Consider the following 23,293-nt stretch of genomic DNA (forward strand, 5'->3'; position numbering starts at 1 on the left):
TAAGAAGTCCCCTTCAGCAAGGAGGACAGTGTCCTTGACAAGGTTTGACAAGGCTGCATCCATTTTAGGTAATCCAACCATGAATGTTTTTGACTGGTGGACATTTGAGAATTTTGTTGCTCTTTTGGTCAGACTCTTTGCCTTTCCTGGGTATTCCAATTCAGCCTTTGCAACCTCAAGCATGATGACTGGAATGGGAATGTGAGGGTCAGTTTTCGAGCCTGTTGGAAAATATTTATGGGTATTTTCTCTCTTTTTGACCTCATCCTTGACTCCTTTCTTAAATCTTTTTTGGCTGAAAGCTATGGGAGATACCCAAGAAGGCAATTCCCAGATGCCTTGGATTCTGAACATCTCTCTCTTTGGAGGAGGAGTGTCTAGATTTAGAGGATTTCTTTGATTTATGTCTGCTTTTTGGTCCCTTTCCCCCTGCCTGAGCTCCAGGGGGGAGGAGGGGGAAGTGGATGAGGAGTAGCTTCTACATCTATATCTCCTTATTTGTCCTCTTTCTTCTGCAAGTTGAAGATTGTGAGATGCTGCAGAGAAGACTGTGCAGGAGCTTTTTCTAAAATGGCCACCCCCTGAGGAGCTAATGCTCCCAGTTCCAAAATGGCCTCCGAAACCCTACTGCAAAGGAGAGTGGTGGGCAATGGCAGGATATTAATTTTTTTTTCAGTCTGTGGGTGGTTCTTGGGATCCCAGAGGGACAAAGAGGATCCCCTAACTGCAGTACCTGCTCCTTTGAAGGAAGAGGAGTGTCTCTGGCAACACATATAACCTCCTGGCATTGTGCTTTGGCTGTTGGAGGGGGGACTGGGTCTCGAGGGAATTACCTCATGCCAGTTCTGTTAGCTTCGGCTCCTCAAGCCTACACAGTACACCGACTTGGGGTGTGACACCTGGCAAAGGGTCCTGGTTCATGTCAGTGGCCACAGATTGAACCCTAGAGTCCTGGGTACTTTTCCCCCCCAATCCCTTGTTTTTCTGGGCTATTTGTTCACAGACACCACTGTGCTGTCTGGTTGAGCAAAAGGAACACTTTTCCCCTTCAGTGCACTCGGACAAGGCTCTACCCATTCCCTTTCTTTTTTTTTTTTTTTTTGCTTTTCAGCCATTACCAGGGGCTAATTTGGGGGGAGAGCTTAGTAAAGTTCTCTCAACTGCCCGGAGCTCAGTAGAGCAAATTTAAATGGCCCTTAAAAAGTTAGTAGCCCCCAAAAGTGGAGAGTTGAGAAAACAGGGCCTAGTGAGGGAAAGGGGGAAAAAAAGAAAAAACAATCAGGTTATGATCTATAGAGAACATGACTCTTAGCCTGCTTCACTTTGGAGGCAGAGATAATTTTGGAGGGGCTCTTCAGTAGAAGGAGTTATAGTCCAGCCAATCAAAAAGATCTGACTCTGCCTCATGTAATGTATATCGGGGACTGAAGAACCCATCACTACTTTTATGGACCCACCCCTGAAGTGAGCATGAAAACTGAATTTTGGTGATTAAATAAATGGACCCAAAAAGGGAGGATGGCTTGATACAGAAGAGCTTGAGAACCCCCAAGAAGGGGAAACCTAGGAACCAGCAGGGTCTGATATAGGATCAGGTAACAGCCAGTTAATGCGCTCTCACTCTCTCTCCATACCATACCGCTGTCGTTGAGATCAGCAAAGACGCGTAAACTTAAGAAGCATCATTTTTATAAATTAGAACTGTAGTTGGTTTCATGGCGTTGGAATATACTCCAAACGTTGATCTGAAATAGAGTAGATCTGATTAACTTTGCTCCTCATCTTTTTTCCCAAGGCATTTGAAAACAGGGGAGAATTGTAAAGGAAGTGAAATGTTGGAGAAAGAAGGTGGGCTTAGCTTTTGATTTTCTTGTTTTATGTATTACTGTTCCTGAATATGGAACACTCCTGCAGTGTCAGGGAGATGCTTCTAATGATTTAATAGCTCTTTTTCCATCCCTCTATTCTAAGATACAAAGTTCAGACTCCTGGGTGAGTTTGCGTTGAGTTATACATAATAAATATCACATTAGTCTAAAAATAGTAAATTACAGCTAGACCAGATCATATTTTAAAAAGTCTCCTGCTGAAGTTCTGTGTCTTTGATGTGCTTCTGTGATAATTAAACCAAAATCAGAGAGCCATTGGCATAATAATTGTAATGTTAAATTTCACACACTATATAATTGTAATAGCAGTTACTTTCCAATTTCTGATATCTCTGCCAAAATTAGTTTTATTTCTAAAACTATATGCTATTGACTTTAACTAAAGCTAGCTTCTCCTTTACATTAACTATAGTATTAAATTAATTTATGGAATTTTTTAGTAACTGATCCTAATTATACATTTATCCATTCAACTGTAAAGCACTCACGAAGATACAGAAAATTGGTTCATGTAATTTTCTGAACAGTTTGACTTTTCTTTTCTTAAAGTTTCAAATTATTTTGTATTGAAAATATATAGAGTATTTTGTAATCATTTAAAATGCTATGCAGTTATTACCATAGAGTACTATGTGTTGTATTTGGTGAAAAGAACAAATGTCTCATGTGTTGACACTAATTATTACAAATGGTTTATCTAAAAATATATATTGTTGATTCCATGTTTCATCTAGTGACAGACAATTTGTAACAAAAGGATAAATTTATAGTTGAGAAACATTTGTTTACACCTCTTCTATAACTATGTGTTGATTGGTGGCAATAAGGTATTGAAAATAATGGGAAATAATATTTTACATAATTCAAATGTGAAGAAAGGGACTCAACTGAATGAGGCATTGAAAAATTGTCTGAATTTCAAAAGGCCAACACAACTTCAAGAACTGATGTGTGATGTTTTCATTTTGGGGTGGAGGCAGACATATTTATTCTCTAATAGTATGCATAAAAAATCTTGTAAACAAAGCAGAATCTTAAAAATAATTTTCGGTAACTGATAGGCTGTACCTCACTTGAGGTGTTATTCCATGTATATTGGCTATGTGTAAATCAGAGGAGATTCTAATGCTGCATGATTCAAAAGTCTAGAGACCACATAAAATGGCAATTGGAAAAGAGTTCAAAGAAAGACCAACATTTTCAAACCCAAGACACCTTTAAAAAGGTGCTCAACACCTTTCAAAAATCAGGCAATTTGTTTGGGGGCCAATCTTTAGGCACCAATATTTTAAGGCATTGGCTTTAGTCCTACTCATCTCAGAAATCATAATTAGAAATTCTAATTAGTGTATAGTTATTTTGAGTTAGGACTAGAGATTATTTTCTGACCTGTCTGGCAATCTTGTTAAATTTGCTAGGTTAGTTAAGAAGTTCATACCTGTATGTTTTCTGATATATAAACATACCTAGAATTATTTTTGTAATAATTCTGTGAGTGTGACATTTGCAAGAGACATGAAAGAGCTCTGTTTCCTTGTTCCCAGAATAGCTGCTTTCAAGAACTCTTGACTTGTTAAACTGAAAGTGTTGATCATCAAGATGTTTTGCCTCATTCCTGCTGGGGGAAAAAAAAATCTTACTTCTTCCACTTTCTTCCAGTAATAATGATCTTACATTTGAATAGTCCTTTTTAACAAGTAGGATCCCAAAGCACTGAGCAAACAACAAACTACAATTGCTTCACCCACTAATGAAATGTATCCTGCTCCCAGCTATTTAACTGCAGACAACAGGATACAGCAATTTAGGACTGGAAATGAAGAATACCATATCCAGTTGAAACTGCAGGGGAAGTTTTAGATAGGAACTACCCAATATGAAATTTAGCCAGGAAAGCCACACACAGTACTCTTGCAAAACATACCATGAGATTTTTCTTTCAGCAATTTATGATGTCATCTAGTTAAACGTGTCAGTTCATGCTTCACCACAGCTGGACCGGTCCACGTGCCACTGTATTAAAAATGGCACATGGACTTCTCTTGCTCATATAGTAATAAACTATCATGTTTTGCAGACCCACAATCCACCCCATTTTTATGACAGACAGAGTCTGAACATAATCTGAATATCTTTAGTGTTTCACAGAGTACAGTTTAAGACCTTTATCTTTTGTTACACTATTTCTGTGGCTTTACACACACACACACACACACACACACCACATTTTTAAAAAGAGGCATGTGAGCAATTTGAAAACGTGGTCATGTGCCATAAATCTAGTGAGTGGGGGGAGGGGAAGGATTCCTCTCAGGTGCCTTTAACTTTATGAAGCACAAGTTTACAAATCCAATTAGTGGTAAACTAATATAAGGCACTGATAAACTGAATAATGAGCTCAGATATGATAACGAACATGCTATCTATGCTTAGATTAGATAGGCTACATGGATCACCCTAAGTCAGGCACACATGGACTAAGAAAAGCAAAACTGAATGAATGTCAAAGCACCAAAGGGATATCGCCACATGATCATATATTGAGATGGAACAAGAGTGGTGAGGTCAGCATGGAAATTCTGGATCATAGTTCAGTGCACCAAGAACAAACAGGTGCTGGACTAAGGAGAGACCAAAACAAACAGGTAAATCTTTCCCTAGCCACCATCAAGATGGAACAGAGTGCCAGGGAGAGGCACAGATCAGCCAGAAAGGGCCTGATTTGCACTCTACACTGCTACCGCTGCTCTCAGGATTAAAATTATTTAAGAGCTACTGATGATGGTATTTCCAAATTGTCCTACATGAGCGAGACACAAGTCTCATTGGAACACTGAGAATTGGGCACCTAACTCTTTTAGGCGCCTTTAAAAATCATAGCTGAAGTTCTGGTAATCTTGTGCTAAGACCTAAGAAAGATGATCCTGGCAGATGGTATCTTTAGATAATAGGATTTACAGATGAGAAAACTGACAAGAGCTTTATTATGCTGCCAGTAAAGAGGACAGCTTTAACCAAAGTCAATAAATGTGAAAAGTTTGTCATGGAAATTCACTACCAACCTCTTGCTTTCCCCCCTAACTAAGTATCAGAGATTGAAATACTTTACTGTCACAATTAAGGGGCACTGAATCTGTATTTTCCCCTCCATCATCCCTCAAGGACATCCACTCTAGGCTTCTGGTTCCTTAGCTGTCACCTCTCTTGGATAGAGACCAGTGACTCTCTCCCTTCTGACCGGGGATTTTCCAGGCTGCACAGTTCCCTGCCTACACTATAATATCCCCAACAAGCCAGACTGCCTAGATAACCCAGTATCTGTGCTCAGGGCCGGCTCCAGGCACCAGCTCAGCAAGCTGGTGCTTGGGGCAGCCGTTGGAATTGGGCGGCATGTCTGGCTCTTCAGCGGCAATTCGGCGGCGGGTCCCTCTCGGACGGAAGGACCTGCCGCCGAATTGCCGCCAATCGTGGGGTGTGGTTTTTTTCCCTCCGCTTGGAGCGGCAAAAACCCTGGAGCCAGCCCTGGCTGTGCTTTGCGTTCTCTCTGGAGGCACTGAACAGCTGAAATTGCCAGCAGTCACAAGTTATCACACAACTCTTTATAAGTAAGCACAGTTATTCTTAAGGTGTAAATATCACAGAGAAAACATTAAAAACAATAAAAGAACCAACATTCATGCTAATAAGTTTACGAGATCATCCCCCAACTCCAATCTCAGGCTCTGGTAGGAGTCATTCCTTCAAACCCAACCCAAAGGTTTTGGGGTTTTTTTTCCTGTTGACTAAAAAGTTCATAAACAGCCTTAGCTCAGAACTAGCATCCCCATGAATAGGTTACTCTTTCCTTTATACCGCTTGGGCCTTTGATGTTGAGAGTCTGGAATGGGTAATCAGCAGATAATGGTCCTCTTCTCAGGGCGTAGCTTCCAACGGTTGTTTTTCTAAATAACCATAGCTGGGAAAATTGCATTCACCTTTCCCTAGAGATTCTCCAAGCAAACCACTTGGCACTGTTTCTCCCCAAAATCCATTCTTGTCTGCCACATTGTTCAACATAGTTTTTTAAAGTTCATGACACTTTCAAGGGTTCACATCGTATCTTCAGCATAGAGAGGTTACATACAACCCCAGCCCACAATAATACATAGTCGCTGCATTTAATACAATGGACTCCAAAAATATTTAAACTTAATTCAATAAGGTTTTTCAAGGATATTGCATTAAATTGCCACAACTGTCACACCTGCTATGCATTTTACCTTTAAAATTCTTAACTGAGATACAAGATTACTTTTGAATTTCCAAAGCCTTATTGTAGTTATTATTTATTTGAAAGCAGGTTTCCTATAATAACAATGCAAACTACTGTAATGGTTATAAAATGAAATTTCTTACATTTCTTTCCCACATGCTACTGTGAAAGATGCTTATTAGATAAGTAGCTTGCATATTGTTGGTATATCCTGAAGTTACCATTCTATAAAATATGCAAGGTCTCCTTAACATCTATTTAACTACCAACTACATAGTGAAGATCACATTTTAATATTGCTTTGTATTTTTGTGATTTAAGATTATGCTAATCTTTGTGTTACACATTTAAAAACCAAAACATTCGACATCGTTGCATTATTTGGTGGTTAATTATTAAATTGTTCACCACACAAAATATTGATTACCTATATGCTATACATACTTTTTCTTTAAGCCACTATTAAGAGCTTAATAGAGTTGCAAACTATTTTCCCTGTAATTTTCATGACAGAAAAAAGCTCATCCTCTACACAGTTACATAAAGAATAACTTGAAGCAAAGTCAGCCTCATGGTTTTGCATCAGCACTGGTCATTTAGGACACTGAACAATCTCTGAGTTTCCTATTTCCTGAGTCAGTGGAGCTCAGGCAAAGTGATGAGAGGATGTGGTAAATGACCTAAGATAGAATGTTCAGTCGAGTGGGAGAACATTTTTCAGTTTATTCACGAAAAAATCAGTTCCAGCCTTTGCAAAACTATTCGTGAATTTGACCCAAATTCTCCAAACAGTTTTGTCCCACCTCACACCCAAATTTTTCAGAGTACATTCATTGGGGGACTTTAGCGGCCTTTAGCGGCCTTCACAACATGCACTGGGGGGATGGGATCAGTGGTGGTGCCACCTCCCTCATATTTTTAAATTTCAATGGTTAGGACATGCATCCAGAATAGTAATTAAAGTAGAGGGTTTTGAACGTGGCAGTCCCAGTAACCAGATAAGTGCCCTAACCACCAGCCTATGGAATCACGATCGTTCTCACTCTTTGCCTATTAGTTTTTCTATACAGAGGAACAGCTTCAACAGGAGAGACTGAAAAAGACTAGCCCCAGAATACTTCACATCCCACTCATTAGTTTATCCAGATCATTTTGAATGTTAATCCTATCCTCCAAAGCACTTGCAACCCCTCCCAGCTTGGTATTGTCCGCAAACTTTATAAGTGTACTCTCTATGCCATTATCTAAATCATTGATGAAGATATTGAACAGAACTGGACCCAGAACTGATCCCTGCAGGACCCACTTGATATACCCTTCCAGCTTGACTGTGAACTACTGATAAATACTGTGTGGGAACGGTTTTCCAAAAAGTTACGCACCCACCTTCTATTATTTCCATCTAGCTTGTATTTTCCTAGTGTGTTTATGAGAAGGTCATGTGAGACAGTATCAGAAGCTAAAGTGAAGATATATCACATCTTCTGCTTCCCCCTATCCACAAAGCCTGGTACCCTGTCAAAGAAAGCTATTAGGTTGCTTTGAAATTATTTGTTCTTGACAAATCCATGCTGACTGTTACTTATCACCTTATTATCTTTTAGGTGTTTGCAAATTGATTGTTTAATTATTTGGTTCATTACCTTTCTGGGTACTGAAGTTAAGCTGACTGATCTGTAATTCCCTGGTTGTCCTTATTTCCCTATCTTTGCCCTCTTCCAGTCCTCTGGACTCTCACTCATCTTCCACAACTTTTGGAAGGTAATCACTAAGGGCAGGATCGGTGGGTAGTGATTGATCTATCGGGGATCGATTTATCGCGTCTTGTATAGGATAAATCGATCCCCGAACATGCTCCCCGTCGACTCCGGAACTTCAGCTCGCGAAAGGCGGAAGCGGAGTCAATGGGGCAGTGGTCGACTCGCCGCCATCCTCATGGCCAGGTAAGTCGACCTAAGATACGCTGACTTCGTAGTCCAGGGCTAAGGGCTCAGATATCTCCTCAATCAGCTCCTTGAGTATTCTAGGATGTATTTCATCAGGTCCTGGTGACATCTAACTTGTCTAAGTCATTTTTAACTTGTTCTTTCCCTATGTTAGCCTCTGATCCTACCTTCTTTTTTACTGGCATTCACTATGTTATACGTCCAATTGCTACTAACCTTTTTGGTGAAAACTGAAACAAAAAAGTCTTTTAACACTTCTGCCATTTCCATATTTTCTATTATTGTTTCCCCCCTTTTCATTGAGTAACAGGCCAACCCTGTCCTTGGTCTTCCTCTTGCTTCTAATATATTTCTAGAATATTTTCTTGTTACCTTTTATGTCTGTAGCTAGTTTAATCTTGTTTTGTGCCTTGGTCTTTCCAATTTTGTTGATACTTACTTGTGTTTGTTTATATTCATCCTTTGTAATTTGACCTAGTTTCTACTTTTTGTAGGACTCTTTTTTGAGTTTCAGATCATTGAGGAGCTCCTGGTTAAACCAGTGTGATCTCTTGCTATACTTCCTATCTTTCTTACACAGTGGGACAGTTTGCTCTTGTGCCCTTATTAATATCTCTTTGAAAAAGTGCCAACTCTCTAGAACTGTTTTCCCCCTTAGACTTGCTTCCCATCGGATCTTACCTACCTACTCTCTGAGTTAGCTGAAGTCTGCCTTCTTGAAATCCATTATCTTTATTGTGTATATACCCTTCTATACCAATATTCCAGACATGGGTATTATCCCACCAAGTCTCTGTGATGCCAACTATGTCATAGTTGTGCTTATTAACTAGCATTTCTAGTTTTTCCTGCTAATACCCAATACTTCTTGCATCAGTATACAGACATCTAAGATACTGATTTGATTTCCCCCCTATGTTCTCCCATGTAGCAATTATAATAAGTTCAGAGTTAGGACAGATTCACTGTACATACCTTGTTTGCGTACATCCTCTACAGCAACAACCAATTCCTCCTTGAGGTCATGGCTCTCTTTAGCAATCTGTTCTCCTTTTTCCAAAAAGTTTTGGGTAGCTTGCTCTACCGAAGCAGCCAACACGTGTGCTTTCTTAGATCGCCCTTTCTTTTTACCAGATGGCCCTTTGTTGCTTGTGTTAACAAGGGTTGTCACCTTTGGGGAGGGAAAAAAAAGGTTTTTTAAAAAGTTTGCACAGCACTTTAATTAGTTGCCCTAATTAGTATTAAATTAACTGTCCCATATGGAAGGTCATGTGATCTGTATGTGTCTTTTTTTTTCAATAAAAATAGCCCAACCTTCAGACATGCCAAGCATGCACAGATTTGACTGGCTTTCATGGGAGCTAAAAGTGCTCAGCACCTAAATTTATAAATTCCAAGGCTAGAAGGGACCATTGGGACCATCTAACCTGACCTCCTGTAGAACACAGGCCAGAGGACTTGCCCCACATAATTCCTAGAGCAGATCTTTTTAGGAAAAAAAAATCCAAACTTGATTTAAAAGTTGCCATTGATGGAGAATCCACCACAACCCTTTGGAAAATCGCTCTAATGTTTAATTACCCTGTTAAAAATATATGCCTTATTTCCAGTCTGAATTTGCCTAGCTTCAGCTTCCAGACATTGGATCATTGGATACCTTTCTCTGCTAGACTGAAACACCCATTATCAAATATTTGTTCCCCATGTACTTATAGACTGTGATCAAGTCCCCATTTAACCTTCTTTTTGTTAAGCTAAATAGATTGAACTCTTGGAGTCTATTATAAAAAGGCAGGTTTTCTAATCCTTTCATCATTCTCATGGCTCTTCTTTGAACCTTCACCAATTTAGCAACATTGTTCTTGAACTGTTGACACCAGAACTGGACATAATGTTCTAACAGCAGTTGCACCAGTGCCAAATACAGAGGTAAAATAACCTCTCTTCTCCTACCCAAGATTCCCCTGTTTATGTCTCCAAGGATCACATTAGTCCTATTGGCCACAGTGTTGCACTGAGAGCTCATGTTCAGTGGATTAGCCATCATAACTCACAAATCTTTTTCAGAGTCACTGCTTCTTACGTTAGAGTCCTCCAGCTTGTAAATATGGCCTACATTCTTTACTCCTACGTGTATACATTTACATTTAAAACCTGGCCACTTATTTTAATTTCTTAAATATGGATTTAGGTGCCTAATATGAGGCTCCCAAGTTTGAAAATGTAGTCCCAAATGTCCAGAAAATGATACTGATAATAAGGGACAGAGATTTTTTACTGCTTATTTCTTGATCCATATCCAGCCCAGGTTGGGAGAGCCAAATTTTAGTAACACTCAAACATTTGAAGAGATAGTGTTAAGAAGCAAAGTCCAGAAAGCAACAGTATTAAAGTAATGCCACAATCGAGCAATTAAATATGATGACACAAAAGTTGGCAGCAGTCAAAAAAGCAACACTTTTCTGGGATGACAAATGGTATTACTTATATTGTGGTAGTGTCTAAATTTTGGCCACTTTCCAGACACAAAGGAAGATGCAGCCCCAGCTGCAAAGACTATGCAAGCTAAAAAGCATTATTAGTTTTATTACTTCAATGTACACAGACTAAGGTAGGACAGTAGTTGATGCTGCAGTAATGGTCCCATTTTTGCACTGAAGACATTTTAACTTAAAAATACTGTTTGTGCTTTCACATTTTTTTAGTATTAGGTCACATTGACAATTAGAATTTGTTGCAAACATGTTGAATAACTTGAGTAAGATTTTTTGGAAATTTTGGAGATTTAGAAAACATTGCACACTGTATCTAATGTGCCTTTCTGCCACTCCGCCTGCCCAAAGAAATCACATTACATCACAAAATTCAAATCATTCAAGTTATATATAACAGGATAATATACTTTAGGAACTAGCATAAGCATGCTGGGCACCTCTGTTGAGGTGTTCTGTTATCAGGTACTTAAACCATGAATGAAAAAGCAATGGAATTACTGCTGAGTCACAATCGCAGGTGGATTTAAATAGCTCTAATCAGGATACACAAGGTTGTTTGGGTGACCATAAGGGTATGTACTGCAGAGTTAACGTGGATTATTATCTGGGTGTTAAACCCTAACCTCTCCCTAACATTCTAACACAAAATCTTTGTACCCAAGTCTGTATCTGCTTTGGACCTGGGCTTACTATGCCAGTTGGGGTACAAGTTAGAGCACAGGTTCTCCAACTCACTTACAGTCTGGACACCCACACACAGGTTTGGCGAACTCAGAGCCCATGTTTATTTGTTTATTTCTTTTTATTTTAAGCAGAATTTCAACTCTGAATTTCCATACTTTAAAAAGTTGGTTTCACTGTTTATATCATGGTGGTAGATCCCTGTAACCTAATTCTAGATTAACAAAGAAACACAATACACTACTCATACAAGATTAGTAAGAACAGGTTTCAAATGCAGTTGGCAGTGAAACTAATTGACCTTATACTTTCAATAACAAGATATTGCAGAAATTGGCATGGTTAAACTGAGGGCAAAGAAAATGAGGCTGGGATTTGAGCTCAATTATACCCTTGATGGGGGCCGGATGCGACAGAGCATGTGTGACCAATTGACAGTGCTGGCTAAAGCATTCTGATCCCCAATGCATGGGGCACATGACCACAGAAGTGGAACACATATAGACTAGCACTCAGAGAAGAATTAGGTCTGTTGCTGCCAGGGTACTTCAGATAATACATACACAGGGAGAAAACATAAATTAAGGAAAAGCAGGACAATAAAGGAATGTCATCAGAAAGTTTCTACGTAGAGAAGAATCACTAACATGATGCAGCAGGGGCAGCCACAGACAAAGGAGTCCAATGGTTCAAAAATAAATTACTGTAGAAACATTTAGAATTTTTTGTTGGTAGAAAAATTACATAACTACTATGAATGGGCAGAGACAGAGGACACACTTAACTTCTTCCTGTCCCCAAAACATTAAGTATTCCATTAAAAAAATATCAAACCTAATCTTGTTGATTGGTATAGTGCACCATTCTGCACATCCTACCATGATAAAGAAACAACTAAACAAAAATTAAGTAACCAAAATCACCTCCACAAAAATTCAATATACTGATTTTTGTTAAACCTTAATGGAAATGGTCCTTTATTATGGATAAAATAGCATAATATTAAGTTTGCATTAATTATTTCAAAGGAAATTATTAATTTTCAAAATATTCACCCATCCTTACAGAACTGATATCAAGGAATTTCACTGAAATAATACACATGTTGGGTACTTTTATTTCAAATTTTCCCCAACCATTGCAATGCTAATATGTGAAGATATTGAGGACAGAGCTGGGTTATAAATTTTCCAACAAAACAGTTTAATCGGAAAATGCAGATTTGTAGAACTCAAAATGTTTTGCAGAAACATCATGGGTTCGATGAACTTTTGGTGAATCAAAGGGAGGTTGCTATGGGAAACCTGCCACCTCTCCAGGCTGCTGGGGTCTTCCAGGATCCCCAGCTACACAGTAGCCAGATGCATCAGGGCTTCCAGACTCCTGGTCATGGATCCGGGAACCTGAAAGCCCAGGAGCCCCAGCTTTACCCACGGCTCAACTTCTGGGTCCACAAGCTTCAGGTTTCCAAGCCAAGTACAAAATACATCAGAAGGACAGAACAGGTCATGCTGGTGGAGGAGTGGCTATTTGTGACTATTTGTGAAAGAAAGCATAGAATTAAATGAAGTAAAAAACTTAAATGACCCAAACTATACTATAGAATCTCTTTGTATAGTAATTACATGCTCTAATAATAGGGATATATTACCAACCACCTGGCCACAGTGGTGACAGTCAGGGCTTTGGAGTTGTGCTCCGGCTCCGCTCCAGCTCCAGGCAAAAACCTGCAGCTCCACTGCTTCAGAGCTGCTCTGCGCTCCAGCTCCGCGCTCCACTCCAAAGCCCTGGTGACCGTGACTGTGAAATCCTCAGGGAGATTAGAGAGGCTATAAAAATAAACTCAATAATAATGGGGGATTTCAACTATCCCCATATTGACTGGGTACACGTCATCTCAGGATGGGATGCAGAGATAAAGTTTGACACTTTAAATGGCTGCTTCTTGTAGCAGCTAGTCCTGGAACCCACAAGAGGAGAGACAATTCTTGATTTAGTCTTAAATGGAGCACAGTATCTGGTCCAAGAGGTGAATATAGCTGGACTGCTTGCTAATAGTGACCTTAATGTAATTAAATTTAACATCCCTGCTGCGGGGAAAACACCACAGCAGCCCAACACTGTAGCATTTAATTTCAGAAAGGGGGACTACTCAAAAATAAGGAAGTTAATTAAACAGAAATTAAAAGGTACAGTGCCAAAAATGAAATCTCTGCAAGCTGCATGGAAACTTTTTTTAAAACATCATAATAGAGGCTCAACTTAAATGTATTCCCCAAATTAAAAAACATAATAAGAAAACCAAAGAAGTGCCACTGTGGCTAAACAACAAAGTAAAAGAAGCAGTGAGAGACAAAAAGGCATTATTTTAAAAGTGGAAGTTAAATCCTAGTGAGGAAAATAGAAAGGAGCATAAACTCTGGCAAATGAATTGTAAAAAATATAATTAGGAAGGCCAAAAAAAGAATTTGAAGAACAACTAGCCAAAGACTCAAAAAGTAATAGCAAAAAAATGTTTAAGTACATCAGAAGCAGGAAGCCTGCTAAACAACCAGTGGGGCCACTGGATGATCAAAATGCTAAAGCAGCACTCGAGGACAATAAGGCCATTGCGGAGAAACTAAATGAATTCTTTCTATCAGTCTTCATGGCTGAGAATGTGAGGGAGATTCCCAAACCTTAGCCATTCTTCAAATCCGAGGAACTGTCCCAGATTGAGGTGTCATTAGAGGAGGTTTTGGAACAAATTGATAAACTAAACAGTAACAAGTCACCAGGACCAGATGGTATTCACCCAAGAGTTCTGAAGGAACTCAAATGTGAAATTACCAAACTACAAACTGTAGTTTGTAACTATCATTTAAATCAGCTTCCATATCAAATGCCTGGAGGATCGCTAATGTGAAGCCAATTTTTAAAAGGGCTCCAAAGGTGATCCCAGCAATTACAGGCTGGTAAACCTGACTTCAGGACCAGGAAAACTGGTTGAAACTATATAATAAAGAACAAAATGGCTCCAGGGAGACTCTGCCAAGTATGACCAGTTTGAAAAATGTGGTGTTAATTGTGGGGGCCTGGCTCTATCTGACATTAAGTCTGTCTGGTAAACTGCCGGCGAAAGACGCACACGAAACCCCCCAAAACCACAAGCCTGCAGGTGTTGACTGACTAAAGACACCCAAGTGCTCAAAACAGCTCCTTATGTGGCAACAAAAGGTCATAGCAGATGTAAACATAAACAGGGGCCAAGGATTTAAGCAGGGAAATTAGAGGGCAATTATTGGGCCAAGACAGAGAGTAGAACTGCCTGCCTGGGGAGCGGGAGGGCTGATGTTTACAATAAAGGGGAAACGCAAAAGGATCCCAGTGCTCACTCCTTGGGAAGTGGGGGAGGTGAACAGGTGGTATAGCTATGCTTCTGCAGGGGGTAGCTGAGCTTCTGCTACAATAAACCGAGCCATAACCGAAGACTCCAGTCTCTGTGTGTTCCTGTGTGTGTCCGCTGGTCGTGTCTGAAGACGTAGGATGCCCCAACATTAATCATCGTTCTTTATCTCCGTTTCCCTTTTTAGTGGCTCATCTCTTCATCATCTATATCCCTTTTATGTAATTTAAAGAGGCCTAGAGTGAGACACATTAGAAGCCAGTTATTTTCTTTGATAGACTTTCAATTACTATATGCCTGCAAACACATGCACCCACACTCACTTTCCCCCGCCCTCCCATTAGCTGTCTGCCCTCCATTCATCTTTTTTTCAATCAATTTTATGCTATCCTATATAATCTGCTAACATGGAATCTGAATGCGCATTCTTACATTATGTCCTCAATTAAAGATACGCCTTTGTCTTTCTATACTCATACACCACTGGCTTTACAACTAAGGGGGAAAACAAAAGAGGTAGAAGAGAGGAGATTCTTCCCCCTGCCCCAAAGAGTCAGACCAGCAGAAAAGCCTTCTTTTGTTTCAAGCTGCCCTAAGCATATTAATATCCTAGATGAAGAATTTTTTGACGCCTACAAAACTATGTAAAAGATTTAAAAACTGTTAACATAAAACAAATTATAATACATCATGTTTCAGAGCTGCTCCTAAATCACAGGCAGACATGAACATGAACAAGGAAAATACATTATTTATATCAATTTGGTTGTCAGTGGCAGAATTTTTCTGCACTGTCCAATACGTGTATATAAAGACAGGTCTCCAAAAAGCGTATATTCATCTGCTCTAGGAATTATTTTTAGGAAGTTCTATGGCCTGTGTTACATGGGAGGTCAGACTAGATGCTCACAATGATCTCTTCTGGCCATGGATTCTATGAATCTTTTACCAGTGGTTCTTAACCTTTTCCGTACCAGGACTCCCTTTCTCATGCCAGGAACTGGAGACTTCCTCCCATCCAGCTGGGACTCTTCTCTCCTTTAGCAATATGAGAAAAGCAATCTGGTTGCAACCCACTGACATGTTGTTCAGAACTACTGAGAACCCATAATCTAGATAAAGATTAATCATCTAGATCAGAATATAAATGCAGGCTTTGCAGAGGATGATGAACTGGCATCACTATGAATTTTTTTTTAGAACCCTCAGAGCAGTTATCAGTCCAAAAAGGAGCACTATACACTAGGAATTATTGCTTTCCACTCCAGCCTCAGGCTTTTGCTGTCTTTTTACATTACTGAATTGTGAACGAAGACATCTCAAACAATACCTCTTTTACAATGAAATGCTGATCTTTAAACCATAATCATAGTTTCATTTATAAATGAGAGGGGGTTTTGTACTTCACATGTGTAAAAAGAGACTTTTTCCGTATCGCTGGCAAAAACTACAGATTTCTGGTTTGCAATAAATTTCACTATTTCAGAATTTGGTTTCATTCCAGTTTGGCATGGAGCCTAGAAGCTCTGAGAGCTGCAGTGTTACCAGACTCCCAAGCTCCATGGCAGGGAGTCTGGAAACCCTGGCATGGTGGTGTCACTCTGGAGCCATGGATTCTTGGAAGGGTCCCTGAGAGCTGGCAGGGAGCCAGGCAGGTGTCCCTTGCTACTCTGGCAAACAGGGTTGTGTGAGAACCCTGCCTGTGATTAGGCAAAATTTATCAAACCATTTTCATGCTAGAGGCACAGATTTTACAACAATTGACTTGCACTGACTGCTAACTTTTAAACAATGGCTTACAAATTTTAAACAATGGAAAGACAATAGCTCCAAACATGGAAGGCATGAACTAGCAACATCTGACAATTATCAAAACAAAGGCAAGTCATTGCTAGTAGGTTTTTATGCAGAGGGTTGATAATTCCGAAAACAAAGTAACATCATTCACCTTTGAACAAAGGAGAGATTTGGAGCCTAACTGCAGCCTGAGATCAATCTCATACGTTCTTTTACTCTACTGAACATGACAATAAAGAGGAAAAAATAAATACTTAGAACACACATAACCCCACCCTCCCAAGGTTGGCTACTATTCCAATAACTCATCATCCGCATCAACATGAAAAATCCCAAAGGGACGTGGTCTTCTTGCAAATTAAGGACTACCCAGATTCATCTCTGGCAAGGTGCTTAAGGTAGTCTGATTATATGTTCAATTTATGTCTCTCACTGACAATCCTGTTACACCACTGAAGCTTTTGACACACACACATTCAACAGCCATGTAGCAGTGTTCCTTGGTACAAAAGTTTCCGAATTTGCGGATCTTTCATTTTTATCGTATGTCCATATCAAGGAAACTGCCAAAACCAAGCCAGTACTGATGGAGGTGGTTGTTGGTTTCAGCTTAAAATATTCTCACTTTGGATCTTGTCCTGCCACTTGATATGGAGCAGCTGATGGAAACAACAAGAATCAAAAATGTCAATCTGGTGTTCGTCAGCCTTCCTCAGCACCCACGTTTTATTTCCATGCAACAGAGTTGGTGTAACTGTGATTCCACAGATCCACAGTTTTGTAGCAGCTGTCATGACTGGGCAGTAAGTGGCCAGACCTAGTAATCAGAGCCAGAATCTGCGGTCCCAAGAGAAGAGTCAAGCTGGGTCAGGAGACCAGGAGGTCAGAGTCATGAAACAAACTGGAGATCAGAACCATGAATCAGATGCCAGGAGTCACACCGGGTTTGGATGCTAGGAAATCAAGCCAGGGGAGTAGGAGCGGGAGCAAGGAATCACAAGGCACAGAGTCTAGAAGAGGGTGGAGCCCAGTTGTTTGGACAGCTTCCTGTTCCTATCGCTGGCTTAAGTAGGCACAATCTTGATGTCATGAGATCCCTACAGAGACCGAGGAAGGGCCTAAAACATGGCAGCAGCTGCTGCTAGATGACTGTCCAAATCTTTTGAACATCCTCCAGCACTCTCTGTGATGCCTCCCAAGTATTTGCCACCTGCTCAATGTCCCTTCCAGATGGGTTAATACTGAGCTGGGAGCTATTTTATGGTAATGACCAGAGCTTAGTTTTATCTGGATTAATAACCAGAGCAATGCATACTGCTTTGGGCCAGACCAGATCAACCATCAGCTGCATCAAATCATCAAACTGAGCCAACAAGACAAAGTCACTGCCGTAGTCAAGATCTTGAAGCAGAGGTGTATGCACCTCAATGCCACTTACAGTTGACTCCTCAAGCTTATCCATCAACCAATTTATGCTGATACTGAATGATAGTGAGAGACCACGGCCTTGCCAAACATTTGTGGAGATAGGAAACCATGCTGTGTATCTGCCATTGACTCAAATGCAGCTGTCCATTGTGTTACAGAGCTCTATCAATGACATTATTGCGACAGACAATTGAGGAACATCTTAAAATGATCTTCCCACTGATGCTGCAGACTCTGGCTGATAGATAATTCATATGGCACTACCGGACAAGCTGGTGCCACCTTCCCTTGCAAACACCTTAAAGTTGAATAGAGAGTGTAGAGCTCTTGCTTGGTGGCATCCTGTTGTAAACTGACTGCCTGAATAAACCACCAGTAACTCCAAATAGATTATCTCTAAATAGCCATGTGTTTTGAGTCATGCAACCTAAGACCAGTGTTGTGTTATCTACAAACTTTTCAGTGATGATTCTATGTTTTCTTCCAAGTCATTGATAAAACATTAAAGAGCACAGGGCCAAGAATGGGTCTCTGAGGGACACCACTGGAAACACACCCTCTTGATGACAATTCCTTATTTATAATTACATTCTCATACCTATCCATTAGCCAGGTTTTAATCCATTTCATGTGTGCCATGTTAATTTTACATCGTTCTAGTTTTTTTTTCAATCAAAATGTTGAGTGGTACCAAGGCAAACACCTTTTCATTCATAGATTCTAGGACTGGAAGGGACCTCGAGAGGTCATCGAGTCCAGTCCCTAGTCCCCCCTTACAGAAGTCTAATTTATTTTGTCAACACTACTACCTTAATCAACCAAATCTGTAATCTCATCAAAAAAAGATGTCACGTTAGTTTGACAAAATCTACTTGCCATAAACAAATGCTGATTGGCATAAATTATTTTACCGATCTTTAATTCTTTATTAATTAAGTCTCATATTAGCCACTCCATTATCTTGCCTGGGATCGATGTCAGGCTGACAGGCCTATAATTACCTGGATCATCCCATTTACCCATTTTAAAAATCGGCACAACATTAGCTTTCTGCCAGTTTTCTGGAACTTCCCCAGTGCACCAAGATTTACTGAAAATCAACATAAACGGTCCAATGAACTCTAGCCCGATAAATTAAGACTTTTACTGGATTAAAAAACTGGTAAAAAATTAAGGTAAGACTTGTAATACATGCTTATTTCATTGAATTTATTCTATACACATCTATAATGCATATTATAAACATAAAATTGCAGTTGCCAGAGCTAAAAATATTAATTTAAAATAGCATCTCTGAAAGGTTATTACTATTGGGCAAAATGTTTTGCCATTTCCCCCCTAATATCCAAGTAAACGTTTCTTGTTCCAGACAGTGGCATTTCTTGAACTCTAAATGTAAATGGTTGTATGTTATTCTTCTCTTCTCAAAATACTAATATGTCATCAATCTGCTAGAAACAGTCAATGACCTGAATAAAGGCAGCCCTGACATTTTAGTATAAGGCCTTTTTTCCTCCTTCTAGATATAATGGCAGCCTTCCACCTGAATGCACTTATTGCCTGACTGATTATACTAATGGTATCACTCTAAGCATTGTTTTTTTCAGAATACTCATGGTTCTGAGAAAACTTTGTGTCATCAAAGAGGAAAAAACATGTTTGTAATTATATGTTTCCAATACTTTATTAAGTGAAATCCTTTTGCAAGAATAAAGTTACAAGGGACAGTAATTTGGGTATTATGATTCTTTAACAATGTATTTTTAAAAACACACCAACTATATTTCAGAAGTGACTGGTAATTGTGGTTGCTTCAAATTTTGGGTGACCACCTTAGCACCTTATATAGTCTTATATTCAAAGGTGCTAAGCACCTGCAGCGCCAACCTTTCAGGATTAGGGCCTAACACAAAAACAATTCAAAATTTTAAAAATGCCCATAGAATTTTTATTTTAAACATAGTCCAGTGGTCCTCCCACCTCTCTAACCAACATTTCTTTCCCTTCACATGCATCTGACACAGTTTGAAACTGGGTAAAAACCTCTAGAAATAAGAGATGGAAAAGTTCTGTTAAGAATCTATCAACTGACAAGTGCAAGATCATTCCCTACTCTATATTTTCTAGTGCTTTGTCTGGTCTGGATTTAATTGTCCTATGTGATGGGATCCCTCCATTTAACTTTGTAGACTACTTCACAGTCTAAAGTTTCCTGTTCTCAAGATCAGATATATACTGAAGAGTCATTCTAGATTTCTTGGTTCTCAATGACTTACACATTAATTTTGCTAAGTTTATAAGTAATGTGTGGTTTTGTTTGCTTGTTTTATAAACGTCCAGCTCTGCATACTGTAAACTCACCCTAGGATCTGGAAGTCAAGCTGTGCTCTTTCTGTGTTCATTACCAGTAGTCCATAATAACCCTTACCCAACTGAGAAGCATTACATGTGAGGAGAAGGTAAAAGCATTTGACAGTTGGTATGTGCATTCTGTTCATGTGCAAGACAAAAAAAAACATCTAACGTACTCTCCCATAGCTTTGCAGGCTCTGTAGTACAAATAGAAAAAATATAAATTTACTTTTTATTTCTAACTTAAGCCAATATGATTCTGAACACATCCAGATAGAAGTTCTGTTGAGTAAGACGTTGTGTTTTTACATAACTACTTTTCTGATCATAATCATACTTCAATTTCATGCCAAGATTCCCAGTCACACTCTCTTTGTCACTTTAAATAAATTTGCACTTTCCTTACCACAAATTGTATTGTTTCTTTTTTCCTGCCAAATTACATCACAAATATATGTAATTCATTCTACGCTATCACCTGTAAGATTCTCTGAACGTTCCAGGTATCTCTCCTGTGGTAAATATCTGTGTTTTTGATTATTTTATAACCAGTAACACCCTCTTTCTTTTTTACTTAGAAAAGTCTGTGTGAATGTATTGTTCATGAAAGCTACCTGACTGATATCCATCAAGTTCTCCATTTATCCAGCTAACATGTCCATGTAGTGTAAGCTTCCGCACTCTGCAAAGCCAACACGCCTCAGTCTTGATCCAGGGAAAGTCCCTTCAAGGGTAAGATGGTTGCTCTGTGGTTATGGTTAAGGCTACCATTTAGTTATAGGTATTTTTAGTAAAAGTCATGGACAGGTCACGTGCAACAAACAAAAATTCACAGCCTGTGACCTGTCCATGGCTTGTATTATATACCCCTAACTAAAGCTTAGCTGGGGGGGAGGTGCTGCTCTGTGTGGGTGCAGGGGACTGCTGCTGGGGCGGGGCAGAGGCAGTGGCATGAGTTGCCGGAGGCCACTGAGCAGCAGCTGCTCTGGCTGTCCTCAGGGCCTAGGGTGACCAGATGAGAGGAAGAAAATATCGGGACACATGGGGGGGAGGGGTCCGCCGGCGGAGCAAAAAAAAAAAAGCCGAGTGCTGCCGGCGGAGCGAAATATCGGGACAGATTGTTCGGGACCCGGGACAAACACCGAAATATCGGGACGGTCCCGAATTTATCGGGACGTCTGGTCACCCTATCGGGGCCACCAACCCGCCGCTGCTCCCGCAGCCCCCGGGACCACTGCCGGGGGCCTCTGAGCTGTGACTGCTCCTGCTGCCCCCGGGACTGCTGCTCAGGCAGTCCCCAGGGCCAGCTGCCTGGGGCTACCCACACAGCGGCCGGTGCTTCTGGTCCTGGGGCCGCTCCAGTAGCACCTCTGCAGCTGGCTGCGGAGCTGCTCCAGAAGCAGCCGGCGTGGCTGGCCCTGGGGCCAGCTGCTTGGGCGGCCCTAGGGTCAGCCAAACTGGCCGCTGCAGAAGTCACAGATGTCGTGGAAAGTCACGGAATCCGTCACAGACACGGAGCCTTAGTCATGGCCCATATAAACTCTCTGCTCAGTCTGACAAGAACGTCAATTTGTGACGTTTGTGCTGGTGCCTTGATGCAACATGGACATTCGTCAAACACATACATTCACTTTTAAATAATGAATCTTCTGTGCTATGATTTAGGAATTCAAAAACTGTCCTTTAGCTTACTAAATCAGATTATGGATATACAAGCACACACATATAAATATTATATTTTTAGCACCTTGTTAGTAATTTTGATAAATATGGCTTTTCTCAAATTAGAAAGACTTAGACAGGTGTTTAATTGAAGCTAATTAAGCAATCTATAGTCACTTCCGGTTTGCCATTTAACTCTCAGTGAAGGCAGATGTGAACAAAATTGATTGCTTAATTGTCCTATTTAAAAGTCTGTTCAGTGGTTTTTATGCAAGCAGAATTTAGAAAATTTCTAAAAACTTTTTTTTCCTCATCATCTTCCTAATTCATATTTCCTCCAATTTCCAACAAACACTTCTTAAAAAGACCTGCCTTTCCCAGTAAAATAGCATTTATACAGAAAGCAGTATAAAATATACATTCATCGTTTCATTATTTTTATATTATTTTATTGACTGAGTCTCCCACACTCCGTTCAAAACACCGGCTAGATTTTAATCCTTTTCAGCTTAATAAACATTAAATATAAAAAAATTGACAGAGGGATATATTTAAATCAAACTCCATAAATGTTTCTCATGCATTCTCATCTTTTCTCCATTATCAGCTTCTTCCAAAACAGACAGCGACTTTCTAAAATCCTAAATATCTTCTACAAACAAGTTTTAAATAAATTAAATAAAATTAAATTTTATATAAACATTATTAATCTAGTACCACCAGACTGGCAAGAGAGCATCTATAAGAAATCTACATTGGTTCTATCTAGGTTATGCCATTTTGTGCAGTCAAATTTATGTTTAGTACTAAAATGTGAGTTTGGGCTATTATTTACTCATGAAAGACTAGTGGGAACTGCTGAAGATACCAAGAGGCATGTATGAGTAAGAAAAAGTTAGAAAACATCTTGTTGGAAAACTTTTACCGGGTCTGCAGGTGACAGTGCCATTGGCCCAGTTTCTAGAATTGTGCCTATGGATTACTGATTTCCCAATGACATGTAATACAAATAAATACGCCTCAGTTTTCTTACATCACATTTGAATTTATCAAAGGAAATTCAGTCAACCAGAATCAGGGTCACACTATGTTAGCTGTTGTACAAATATACAGGGAGATCCAAGTACACGCCCCAAAAGACTTCAAAATCTAGAAGACAAACAAAATACAAAGGTTGACTGGTGGGGGGGGAAGGGACACATTTTAATTTTTTTATACTGATCCCCGAGAACTAAATAATTTAACTTTTGTGGGTTGTGTATCAAAATCCCATTTATTTACCAGTACTTTTCTTTACAGGAAAACTATTTTCCATTAAGCGATAGAACTTTATTTTTCTCCATTATTTTGTATAGAAAGAGACTAAACCCAAATTATGCCAGTCTGGGTCATGGTAGGAAGTTATT

The 23,293-nt window shown here is 39.7% G+C and overlaps 1 protein-coding gene across 1 annotated transcript in view; it reads right to left on the reverse strand.

The window, feature by feature from the left end:
* The window catches only part of LOC115271163 (catenin alpha-2-like), a 253,966-nt gene that overhangs the window by 96,760 nt on the left and 133,913 nt on the right, over window positions 1-23,293 (reverse strand). Inside the window, exon 3 of the mRNA XM_029910656.1 lies at window positions 9,063-9,258. Coding sequence (XP_029766516.1) covers window positions 9,063-9,258 — 196 coding nt within the window. The remainder of the gene's footprint in view (window positions 1-9,062; window positions 9,259-23,293) is intronic.

Source organism: Terrapene carolina, unplaced genomic scaffold (genome assembly GCF_002925995.2).
Source record: "Terrapene carolina triunguis isolate 2854851 unplaced genomic scaffold, T_m_triunguis-2.0 Scaffold66, whole genome shotgun sequence".
Classification (NCBI taxonomy): Eukaryota; Metazoa; Chordata; order Testudines; family Emydidae; genus Terrapene; species Terrapene triunguis.